The sequence below is a fragment of the Rhea pennata genome, chromosome Z (assembly GCF_028389875.1).
Source record: "Rhea pennata isolate bPtePen1 chromosome Z, bPtePen1.pri, whole genome shotgun sequence".
In the NCBI taxonomy this organism is placed as follows: domain Eukaryota; kingdom Metazoa; phylum Chordata; class Aves; order Rheiformes; family Rheidae; genus Rhea; species Rhea pennata.
In genome coordinates, this window is record NC_084702.1 from 41,840,561 (window position 1) to 41,853,274 (window position 12,714).

At 40.1% G+C, this 12,714-nt stretch overlaps 1 protein-coding gene across 5 annotated transcripts in view; it reads left to right on the forward strand.

Annotated features, from left to right (window-relative positions):
- EPB41L4A (erythrocyte membrane protein band 4.1 like 4A) overlaps nt 1–12,714 on the forward strand; it is a 139,402-nt gene that overhangs the window by 104,684 nt on the left and 22,004 nt on the right. For 3 of the 5 annotated variants that reach the window (XM_062600577.1, XM_062600581.1, XM_062600580.1), the window contains exons 13-16: nt 396–477; nt 4,615–4,698; nt 7,312–7,425; nt 9,281–9,328. In XM_062600577.1, coding sequence (XP_062456561.1) covers nt 396–477; nt 4,615–4,698; nt 7,312–7,425; nt 9,281–9,328 — 328 coding nt within the window. The remainder of the gene's footprint in view (nt 1–395; nt 478–4,614; nt 4,699–7,311; nt 7,426–9,280; nt 9,329–12,714) is intronic. The other 2 variants (XM_062600578.1, XM_062600579.1) reach the window with 2 other exon arrangements.

Consider the following 12,714-nt stretch of genomic DNA (forward strand, 5'->3'; position numbering starts at 1 on the left):
AAGGAAGAGTGGGACCAAATGTATAGAGCATTGGGCACAAAATTGGAAAATAGGCAGGTAACCTTCAAATACTGGCCAGGTCTTTTTGACTCATTGAAAATGAACATTGGCTGTGTTAGAGTATTATTCTTTATTGTGTCTCTCTATTTACATTATTTGTTCTCAAATCCATTAGTTTGTCGTTTTCCTGGTCAAAACTTAGGAAATATTTCTGGTATGTACACAATGTTACTATATCAATTCAAAACTATTTTATGTATTTTGTTACTATATCAAGTTTCTCTTATACAGTATTGTGTTCAGTAGGATTATATAAGGTTTTAATATGCTGGTTAGGCAGACTAGATGTGCAAGGGAACTGCTAAAGGATTGTTTTGTATTTTTTATTTTTTCAGGATCTAACAGCATAAATCAGATTATAACAAATGGGGAAAATGAAGGAACTACAAAAATCATTGCACCTTCTCCAGTGAAAAGGTAAATAGACCAGCATTTCACTTCCAGTTTTTAGAAGACCATGTATTACATTGAGTAGAGGAATTCATTTAACAATCATTAATCATGTTTTCTCCTGCCCTTAAAATTTAGGATTCCCTGATCTTACCTGCTGACAAAGGCCATAGAACATTGCCCAGTAATTTGTATTAACAAATCCTGATCTTGGGGCTGAACTGGAACAGAGGTTCCAGATGACGAACAGAGCTCAGGAACCTATGAATCAGAGCACTTTAATAGGAAAACAAAGCCTGAGACATGAACATGAGAAATGAGATTGTGACAGAAGAGGCACTGCCTTGGTCAGGATAGGTATGAAGTCTTTTGTGTGTTTCCCCGACACCTTCCTCCTGTGAGTGCTTCAGGCGGGCAGCACCACCGGCACGGCCTTCACGGATGCTCTGGGAGCAGGGCACGTGCCCTCTGCCTCCGTACAGGGCTAACTGTGCTTAGCGAGGCACGGGCAGGGACATGCTGGGCATGGCTTCCCCTCCAGCTGTGCTGTGAATCTTGCAGTCCATTACCCATTAACACTGGTAAATCCAGGGGTAATACGGTATAAAACTCCTGAATATTTGTGCCTGATTCTTTTCAGTGGGGAATTGCCAGGGTTCCTCTGACTTTCGTAGTCTGCTTTGTTAAATTTTCAGTGCTGAAATATGCATTACTGGTTATTAGGTATATTTGAGAGAGAGATGAGGCTCAGATTCAGAAAGGGATTTACATCCCCGCCCTTAATTTAGGTGGAATTTAGGTGCCTGACTCAAAACAGTGATCTTAAAAAAGCATGAGTCAAGAACTCGGCATCTGAGTTTTTTGCTTAGTTGCCTAAATGGGTGCGTCTGTGCGCACCCAGTAACTCTGAGAAGTTTTCTGAGCTGAGCAGCCCTGGCCTTGTCTCTTTTCTAAAGCTGTGAGCTTCACATTCTACGTGCCTGGATTGGCCTCTGAAGAACTGTCTAATAGACTTGCTCCAAACTCTTGGTGGATGATGTTTCTGTTGCCTAATGATTAGAATTGTTGCCCCAAATGAGAAGGGTTAAGTTGCTTCCTCAATTTGGGAGAATTTGAATCCAGTGTTCCAGCTCTTTGAAAACTGTTCTGATCAAAAGTTAAAAGAAAGTTTATGATGTTGCCATTTCTTGCTGTTGAAGCAAGGTCACTGAGCAGAAAACTGCAATTTGTGAGGAGTGAGAAAGAGACACAAAGCAAGAGATACCCTTATTTTGCAATTCAGAGACGATAGTATTGGGAAGGGGGAGCCCTTAATTACAGCTTGTGCTCCCTGTGCTGTGATACTGGTGAATCATTTGAAGCAGGTAGATAGGCAGGTTGCAGATCAGGAAACAGAATAAAGGACTTTCAGCATGGCAGTTTCAAAAGTTTCTGGGTTTAATCTTTAACTTCACATTTTAAAAATAATTCTCAGATTCTCACTGATGCATTTTTTTTTAAATGGTGTTAGTCACCTTTAAACTAAAAAAAAAGGAAGTTGTTTTTCGTGTGCATTTTCTGTTAAGAAATTTGACCCATTACCACTTTATATTCCAGATATTTATCTGCATAAAAGGTGCACAGGAAAGGAAATATATCTGTGTTTATACATTACTTAGTTTATTTTTTTAGTTTCCTTGGTTTGTTTTCTTCTTGTCTGTGTCTGTATGTCTAAAACATTTGCTAGGTCCACCAAACTTAGTATACCTGACAGACAGCACACACGCCTTGTGAGGCAGTTTCAGATTGATAGCTTACTCCATTCCACATTAATTCTCGCGTTAGTTGCCAGTCATTCTTACAAAGCACCTTTTAGCAGCTATTGTGACCTGAGTTTTGGTAGCTTAACTGCTGAGATATGTCTTTAGTCATTTCTGCAGAAATGGTAAAAATTCAAGATAAACAGAAAAAAACTCCCAGTAATCTCCCATGAAATTCAGATCCCAGCCTTTTCAAATACTCTGAATGAACTCAGTCCCTTTTGCAACTGCATTCCTGCAGATAATGCCGGTATCTGAAGAGGTGCCATGCTCTAGCTCTCTAGCTGTTAAGTGCCTGTCTGCTCTGAGTGAGTAACGACTTAGGAATCTAATGCACTTGATTCACCTCCCAGGATTATTTCTATGTCTGTCTCTTAAGATTTGAAAGCATAATCTAATTTTTTTTTTTAAACTTAACCTTGATCTGAGAATTGTTCAGTAGTTTTTGCTGTGCAAAAACAGTTGTTTCCTGTAGTATGGGACAGAAACATTTACTCAAGTAACTTGCTCAGTCTGCAGTAAGCTTATGGTTTTAAGGCTGGGAAATAGATTGTGTGCACGTGTGAGTCAATAATTAATGGGTACAGTATTAAGATGATGATTTACCTAATAAAGTGGACTCTAATTTCTTTTCCTGCTAACCTACTGTAGCTTTGCATTTTGTTCACTGTGTGAGAATTAAATGATTAACTCACTGACCTGTAGTAACCAAAGGCTGAGGTTAAAAGTGGATTAGTGAGCTAAGTAGCCACTGTTCCGTCGTAAAGCCGAGCCTGTCGCCTCCTGCTCGGAGCCGAGAATTCTGCCTTATGTCCCCCTCTCTATAAGCATTTGTAAAAACCTTTTTTGCTGTTTCAGTTGCGCTTGGGAATCATCTCTAGTGTTAATGTTTGTAGTGGGATGCTGTCAGTAATACTTCTTGAAGAGATTAGTGGAAACTAATATGGTTCTTTAGTATTGTGTTAGGTGAGCTGCTCGTGCATCTTGTGAGCGAGCACTAGGAAGAGCGTGACTAGCCGTTGGCGAGGGAAAGAGACAGCGCGCTCCCGCCAGAGGCCACCATCCCGCGCGTGGGGTGGCAGCGAGCAGCCTATCTGGGTGCATTTGTGACGTGAGAGCTGTAAAAGCTGACAGCGTGAGAAAGAAAGGGGAAAAAAAGAGATCGGAGCATCCCGTTGTTTCTCTCCCCATGCTCCTATAGGCAGGGCAGGAGATTGGTTTCCGACCCTGGAATCTCTCTCTCAAGCCGGGTCCCTTTGACTTGCAGGACTCGGTGAAGAAAGCTCTTCCACGTTGTTGGGTCAGTGCTCGGAACAGATGCTTTCCTGCTTTCCTAGCAGAAAGACAGTGAACAGAGTTACTGAGGAAGGGATGAAAAGAAAATAGAGAACGTCACTGTGCTACTTTATGAAGCTGTGGTCTGTCATTTTTTAAATAGTTATCCCCTCTCCGTTTCTTGCACATATCTTAAAGAAGATACTATAGACCTAGAAAAATAAAAGAGAAGCATGAGAAGAACAGAGATATGTGATAACTCCTGTACTGGGAGAGATTAAGCAAACTATGACTCTTTAACTTGAAAAAGAGATGAGGGGCAAGTGTTAGAAATTTAAAAAAAAAAAGGGGGGGGGGAAGAGACTGTGATTAGAGAACCATCATTCATCTTTTTTTTTTTTTGTTGTTGTTTTTTTTTTTCTTTTTCCCCATAAGCTTAGAACTAGCAAGAATTAAATAATGGAAGTTTTGAAGCAGGTGGAAGTTTTGAAACAAAATGCAATAACTTTTTGTACTATAGTTAAATACTAGAATTCACTGCTACCAGGCACCATGCATGCCAAAAATAAAAGTATGTTCAAAAAAGTGTTTATATAAATCCATGGAAGAAAGTTCTGTCAAGAACTGTTTTTGTTTGTTTGTTTGTTTGTTTGTTTAAAAAAAAAAAAAAGAGGTAGGGAGCAGGTAAGACCTCTGGTTCATTAATTCATTAACTGCATGTTGTGGAAAGCTGGGAGAGCATCCTGTGTATTTGCCCTATTCTTAGATGTTTTGCTTAAGCATCTGTTCTCATCTATTCTGAGACAAGATTGATCTTTTTTTGGACTCAGTGCAGGCATAATTATGAGACTGCAGAGCTGATTTTCAAGTTATGTTTTTTTCTTTCAATCTCTCTTCCTAGATGAGATTAGTTAACAGAGCAGCTGTTCGCCTTCTTTCACATAGCTGGCAAATAGCTGTATGCCAGAGTGGGTCTCTCTGATGTCTGTATGCCTCTGAGATCAACTCTTTAAGAGGTCGCGGGAGAGGGGGGAGAAAAGATGGTCTGTACAATATAGGTTTAAAAAAACATATCTGTACTTTTATTTAGCTTTAAAAAGATGAAAAATGAATACAGTCCAGAAACCCAAAGAAGTAAAACAAGTGCACCGTGGGAGGAAAATGGCCCACAGAGGTAAGGCAAGGCATGATGTCTTAGGTATCATGCAGTGGTAAATATCATGCCTTGGCAATAAGGTGAAGGGGACTGGAAATAATATATTAATGTATTAGCAGTGTCATAATAAATCTGTCATGACTGTCATGGATGAACAATCAGCTAAAAATTTGGAAGGAGAGGGTAAGAGGAAATGATCCCTAAATAGGAGTCAGCAGTGTATTGGACAGAGATCTGTGCTTGGATCTCTGCTATTCAGCAAATCTGTAAAAGAGTGGGAAAGAAGGGTGAAAAGGCTTAATCATGGCACAAAAATATTTAGGATATCAAGAATGAAAGGTTCTGTGAAGAGTAGCAGTAAATCTTTAGAGACAGTGACTAGTCAGTAAATGATAGATGACATTGAGTCACAAAATGTAAAGTAAGGTAATAATCATGGATTCCCAAGTGAAATGAGGGGCCATGGATGGCCATCACCATTTAGGACTGGGATTTGAGGCTTTTGGTGGATAGCTTTATGGGGGAGGTGATTATTTGGAAACGTGTAGGAAGAAAGCAAGAGAATGGCATTACGCCATTGTATGGATTTGTGGATAATATATTTGCTCTTTGTATAATAAGTGCAGTTCTGATGTCCTTATCCTAGAATGGTTAGAGTAAAGCTGGAAGAGGCTTTGAGAGAGGCAGTAAGGGTGATTACAGGTATGAATGACTGTAATGAAAAAATGCATAAGGAATAGCTGCATAGGCCAAGACTCCAGTCTGGAAAAGAGACAATTTTAGGTAATGTGATAGGGGTCTAGAAAATTATGAATAGGATAGAGAAAAGGGATAGAGATCCAGCATTCTTGTATTTTTCCAGTGTAGGAGTTTGGGAGTGTCAGATGAAGGTAGTTAGGAGCAGTTTAAAAGCACTCAAAAGGAATAGTGACTCCCGGTGAACAGGAGACCTGTTGTGCTCCATTAGAAGGGATGCTCAAGGTTAACGGATGCCTGAGTGAGACGGGGCCAATATATAGAAGTCCACTGAGGGCTCCTAAACACAGAGGAACAACATGTGAATGGGGAAGTCCTCTGAGCTGGGAGTAGTTGGGGACTGAGAGAGTATTGCGAGAACTGTCATACACATTTACCTTCTTTCTTTTCCATAAGTGGTTGCTCATGGCCACTGCTGGAAATGGGCTGCTGAATTAGATATATCATCGGTGTGATTTAGTATGACCCTACTTTTGTGTGATGATTCAGATCTATGTATAGTGTGTTACCTGGCATTTTTTACTAAGGTTCCTGTATTTTTATGGACACCATGATGATTTACTGTCGTTCTATTGTAAATATCAAGAGTTTTCAGAATAAGAACAAAACAGTGTGTCAGTATTCTCTCGCTGGGGTAGACATTTATTTGTGATGTTTAAAGAAGAAGCAGTGTCAGCTTGTCACATTACAGCTTCAGAGTTGAAATAGTTCTCAGGACAGAAGGAAATTTATATCCTAACAGCCAAGATACAGAAAAACTGAATTTTTGCAAATCCTGTTCTAAAGGACTATGCAGTTTTGAACACATAAGAAGACTGTGTGCTGCATGGAGGCTTTCACAGCTTTTAATAAAGATTTTCTAGTTCTGAAGTACATTCACTTTGAGATGAACTGTGGCAGCTTTTTAACTGAGGAGAGTAGCATTATCATGAGCAGTCTGCACAAGGAGGTGCAGAACAATGTGTCTAAAGACTAGAGGGTTTTAGGAAAGCAGAAAGAAATACCTTAACTGGAATTTGGTGAGCATATCGTATTTTCCACATAGCTGTCATGAAAAGGACTAAATAACATTAGATGAAGATGTGCTATTGAGTTTAGCATGCTTCATCCAAAAAACTGTGGTACTGCTATTGCATCATTGAACCATCTTGGAGTAATTTATACTCCTGTCATAGGCTCTAGTAAACTGTCAGAAGAGTTCCTTACATTTCAGTAGGAAGGCACTGCATGACAATCCATACAAGCATTTTGTAACCAGCAGTGCAGTCTGCGTCTAACTCAGTTACAGCCTTGGGTCCCACCCATGCTTAAGTACATAACCTGAAGCTTGAAACACCTCCATGCCAATGGCAGAGAATTGTACAGATGAACAGTAGAGCGCTAAAGGTAAAATTTTTCAGGATCCTGAGTGGTAAAAGAGACCCTTCAGGATATTAACACTGTTTTAACGCCTTTATTCATGGAAAAAGTATATAAAGAATATAGGTGCATTTGAATGTGTAGCTCTTGGTTGCATAAGTCATTATAAGTGCAACAAATTTATTATGCTAAAAGAAACACATGCTTGGTTGTACATTTTGTAAGTTTAGAGCTGTGGTGTCAGTGCTAAGTGTACTCTCCCCTATATTTTCACGATGTGATTAAGTGTAAAATATTTATTCCTGGAAAGCAGTACCATGTGTATTTATATAGCACATGCGCACATATGTATAACTAAATATATATATATATGTATTCAGAGTATATATATGTATATACACGTGTGTGTGTGTGTGTCCCTTCTCATTATTTTTGTAGACTGAATGTAGATTAGCTGACTTAAATTTCTTGGAAGTTTTAAAAGACTATTGTTTGCCCTTCCTTTTTAAACTCTAGTGGGCTGTATAATTCTCCCAGTGACCGCAATAAATCACCAAAGTTTCCTTATTCTCGGCGACGGAACCCGTCAGGCGGCAGTGAGAATGAATCTGGGCAGCCAGTCCGGAGGAGGTAAGAGCACTGAGGCTTATCAGTGTTAGCTGCTGCTTAGGTAGAAATCTTGTTGTGATGCTGCATGCTCTGTGTTCAGTCAGGGCTCTTGGAGACATAGCTGGGTCCTGGGAAAATCCAGTACTCCAGGGGTCAGTTGTCAATACAAAACAAGACAAAATAAAATGGCAAAAGAAAAGGAAAAGATGCTTCAGTTAGGCTTTTAGCCCATTCGCTGTTCTTAGTACCAGGAAAATAATACTGAAAATCCAAGAACTTGCATTATTTGCACTGGCAAGATCATTTTAGTTGCTGCAGATATTCTTCCTTTGTAAAGCAGAGGACTGAGGTTGCTTGCTTGATAATGAGCTTCTGATATAGAACAGTATTTTGCTTTAAATACATTGCTTTGCTTTAAGTACAGCAAAAAATAAAGGTGTGAGCTGTTGTTTTCAACATGCAAATTACTTTACATTAGAAAGTATGCCAGTAAAAATATGACTGTGATTACTTAATGTATTTTTAATGGGTATGTGCTGAATTGAGTAACTTAAAGAAGTAGAATGACATAGATGGAAATTCTGTGCTGCATGTTGCAGAGTATGGCCAAAATGCAAATTACAGGGACAGTTCAGATCCTGAAGTGATACAGTTTTGAGTGACTACGTTTTGCCTGGGATGATTTGTTTTCCTGAGAAGCTGCTTTCATCATCCGAGCTAGCACTGGGGTACCTTAGCTATGGTTTAGAGTGAGCTGTAGGCAAGCATAGCCACTCTACCATATTTATAGTGGTCTTTTGTGGCTGCCTTATGAGATAGCACACTTGAGTTAAGCTTCCTTCTGACGTCTCTGATGCTGCTCCTTGTTTGCCCCTCAGAGCCAGGGTTTGCAAAGGGATCTTTGAAGATACAGCTGTATTGATGAGGAAATCTTCTAGATAGATATGGAGCTTTTACGTTTGTTTTCTGAATTGCTCCTTTTATCTGCCATTAGCAGTGTAGAACAGGAAAGAAGAAATTCATTCATGGAATCTGCTTAGTGATCTCACGCCTGAGTTAAGGTATATCAATGTAGCTCTCTTTAAGTCAATGCAGCAATGTTGATTTACTCTATGGACATAGCACTTAAGAGAGTTAATAACAGTGTGTTTCCTGAGATGGATTTTCTGATTCATTTCTAGCTTGGTTGTTAGAAGGACTTGCTGGGCTCTGCAAAAACAGAGGAATACAGATATGCAGTGCAAAAGCCATCTTGTATCATGAAAAGAATAATGTTTGTGTACCATATAGGAGAGGATCTTTTGAGATGCAAAGTGTTTATCATCTGGGATTTGCATTTGGCTCATCATCTAGGCAGACAGGTGTTCATGCCAAAACCAAGTTTTCTCTTGGGTCACTACACTACGAAAATATTTTTTAAAGTCTTATCTCATATATTAGACTGTGAAGACTGACAATAGCGAGTGGATACTAACCTAATTATGTCTTCCTGAATCTCACATTTTATTCTTGCACTTTCCTTTTTCATCTGTTTAATAACAATAGCCATATTGTTTAAATGCTCCTTATTGGAATTAAGAGGAAAATATCCGGCTTTGCTATGCTGGAAACAGTAGGAAGCTCTAAACACCAGCTTACTGTGCTCGACCTTGAAAGTCAGAGGTTTGCAATGAGAGTTCAAATGGGATCATGCCTTTGCAGCTTATTGTAAAGGTGACCTGCAAAGTGTAGAACAAGCACATGCCCCCTTTTTTCTGCCTTAAATTCTACTAAAAAAAAAAAAACCTCTATGTGAAGGTTTTGTTTGAAAAGATGAGTGCTTTTTTGTATTTAAGTGACCCAATAATATTTCATTAAAACTTCCTTAATGTCATAGGAAAGCCCAAAACAGTGGCGAAGATTCAGATTTAAAGCAAAGAAGAAGGTAAATATATAATCTATGGCAGTGCTGAAATGGTAATGAAGGTACTGATCATATTCTTGTTCCCTGTATTCCCTCCCTTCCTTCCCTCCTCCCCATCCTCTTGAATGTTTAACAGTCTTGTTGTGTTCTACCCATAGACTTTTTTCTTTCCTGCCTTACTTTTGCTAAAATGCTCAGTAGTATAACCTCATCACAGCACAGATTGATACCAGATGCACGTTGTTACTATACCATGCTAGAAATAGCTTGTGGAAGCTTCCTGAAGGCTTATCTGCAACCCGAAAGTCAATTCCTGAGGTTGGAGGTTTTGGACTTTACATCTGTAGTACTGAAGATTTTGTTTTGAATTCTCTAACCTGTCGCTCTACTTCAATTAACCTGTTTTGAAAGGGAGTAAGTTCGTATTTGAGATGAATTGTCCTGCAAAAGGTAGGTATACGCATATCTATTCTGATTCAACTTCTTACAGTCTTCTCATTGTATCTTCCACATTTTTGCTGCATATATTTTAAACTTGTTTTCTTCCTCTGTGGTCTTGACTAGATGTCACACTTCCAAATAAAATGCTAGTGTGTGATTAAGTATGCATTTCCACAACTCAACTTTTGGCAAATTCTTTTTTCTGGAATTCTCTACTATCACATCTGACTGCTGTGACTTTGCCCAGTGCTACTCTCTGCTCCTGTGCTTCTACCCTGGCCACTGGAAAGAGGAGACAGAGCAGTTCATTTTAGTGTTGGAGTTCGTTGAGTCTTGTGAAGGAAACACTCCCAGGATCTGATTCACTGCTGCAGCGCAGGAAAGGAGCTCTGGCACAGTTACAGAAATCTCAGAGACAATCACAGGAAGTCAGGGAGAAAGCTCGTGTACTTTGCACCTATTGTAAGAAAACAGAGTAACTTTTTGAAGGATGTTGCCATTACGCTCTGCCGGTGATAGTCCTGTCGTTCATGACCAGAACATAAAGCAGAGAATTTAGACATCTCAGGTGGAAAACTCCAGGACTCGGAAGGGATCTGTTCCCAAAAGCTGTCTGCCATATTACGTTACAAATGTACGTGTGTGTTCCAGACACCAGAATTATATAATGGAATAGACTTTCTTCACCTCCTCACAATTTGGCTACCTTCCTTTCCCTTAATCATGCCAGAATACGAGAATATGAACCCTTTGTCAGTTGTTTCTCTGAAATACCAAATCCGGCAACCTCCCAGGCCCTTAGGTCCCCTCCTGGGCTGTGGTATGTTCTGCCTCTCTTGCCTAACTGATAGTGCCTTCTTTCCTGCTCCTTGTGCCAGACCATACAGGGGCACCATCCTCAATATTTCAAATATGTTGTGTGCCCAGGAAAGGATGAGAAAGAAGAATGAAAGAATGCAATTGTCAGAGATCAGGATAATCCTATATGCTCTTGCACTTGATTTAGGAAATTGCCATATTTCCATTTTTAGTATTTTATTCAGTTCAGTAAAAGCTGATGTTTAATATGTGGTGAAAGCATGTATGATGACAGCTAATGTGAGCAGCTGCCACTCAGCTGACAGCTCAGCAGCCCTGCTGTCTCTCTGCAAGTGTTTTCCCAATAGGGAACGCAAGGTAATTTGATGAACAGTACAAAAGGTGGATCATATTTTCATTCCTGAAAAGCTAGAGGACTTGAATTTGAGCAAATTAGGATGTTTATCTTGCAGTTTTCCTGACACAGTATGCTTTTTGATGCTTTGGTACTTTTGGGGATTAATTGCCTAAATCCGAGTAAGGAAATACTTGAAATCATGAGAAATGTGGAAGAACAGTGTTGCTCTGATGACCTACGGATGTGGAGAGTTGAGATTTGTAGGAAATGATAATATTTTATTGAGCAACCAATAAGATATGGAGCACATAAGGTCTGCTGCAGTTCTAGGGTATTCGTTGCTCTCCAAACTATTCGAACATGCTTGAGCCAGTGTCTTTTGGACACTGTCTTTTGTTTCTGCTTCTTCCATTGGAATAACATTTTTCTTTCAAAACATACATCTATTACCCACACTTTCAGCTTCACCCAGAAATATCCATTTTTACCTGGGAAACTGGCTATCTTGAGCCTCTTAGTGGTTTTAACGTGCAAAATTTGTGAGCAGAATGGGAGGGGAGGGTTCTGCTTCTCCTCTGGAGAAGTTTTGCTTTTCCAAACCTTTTCCCTCAGACATCAGACAAGCTGTGTTAAACTGAGTTTCCTGGGCTTTGGTTGTCCTGTTATTCTAAAATACTTGTGTTAGGATGGGAGCTATTTGAGTGAATGATTTCCCATTGTCCCTATCTTGGGAGAGAGGGGAGACCAGCCTCCCTCCTGAGCTTTTGATTCCATAGACTCTGAGGCATTTAATAACACAGCAATTTACCATAATTCACAGCTGTTAGGGACAGATTCATGAGCCTGTCAGCTCTGACAGAAGGACACCTGTAACAGTGCCTTAGTTTTAAAGGGGAAGGCTAGAATGATGTGTTCCCTGACCAGTTATGACACTGAGGAGGACAGTGCTTTGGCTGTTGTGCTTCTTAGGGAATCTCTTTCATCTTCCTCCTCGTTCTTTGAGCTCTTCTCCTTGAGTGGTCAGACCATGTGGTGAGCAGGTGCTTCTCAGGAGCATCCAGCCTCAGCATGAAATACTTCCATTTATCCGTTACCTACTTGTCATGAGCTGCCTTCACTCTGCAGCTTATCTGAGGGGTAGTTTAATAAGTCTGCTGTCTTACGCCAGTGGCTCATTGAAGAAGACAAAAAGGAGGAAAAAGATCATCTGTGTTCCTGTCAGTGGCAACAGGAGTCATCTCCTTTCCTCTCTCACTTCATACCCGGAGACTTCAGAGCAAAGCTGCTACTTTCCACTGCAGCAAAATGCAGAGAAATGTATCTTTCTTTTGAGGCATTCTGAGACCATTATCACATGAGGTAAAGAACAGTCCAAAACAGTTTTTAATAACCCCAGAGATCCTCTCATACAGTGCCATTTTTTAGGACCTAGCCCAGCACTGCAGTAGCAAAAATCCTGGTCTCTAGGACCAACGTGCTGACAGCTGGTCTGTCTGCTCCACTGTTGATCAGGGGCAATCAGGGATTTAAAGCTTTTAGCTAGTAATTGCCAAGCACTTCTCTGTGCCGAGGGGAGCTTGCCTGTAGGTAGGCATATCCCCAGGACTCCAGCTCCAGGATAAATTCTCAGTTCTGATATAATGGTTCTGAAGACAATGATATTTTCTTGTTGAAGTTCAGCTGTCAGTGCTGTCTCTAATTTTGCATCAGCTTGTTCCACCAGTCTGCTTCAGTAGTTTATTAATCAGAGCCATAAATGTCAACTTACCATTTGAAGCTTCACAATCAGAGGTGATACAGAAGCCGACGC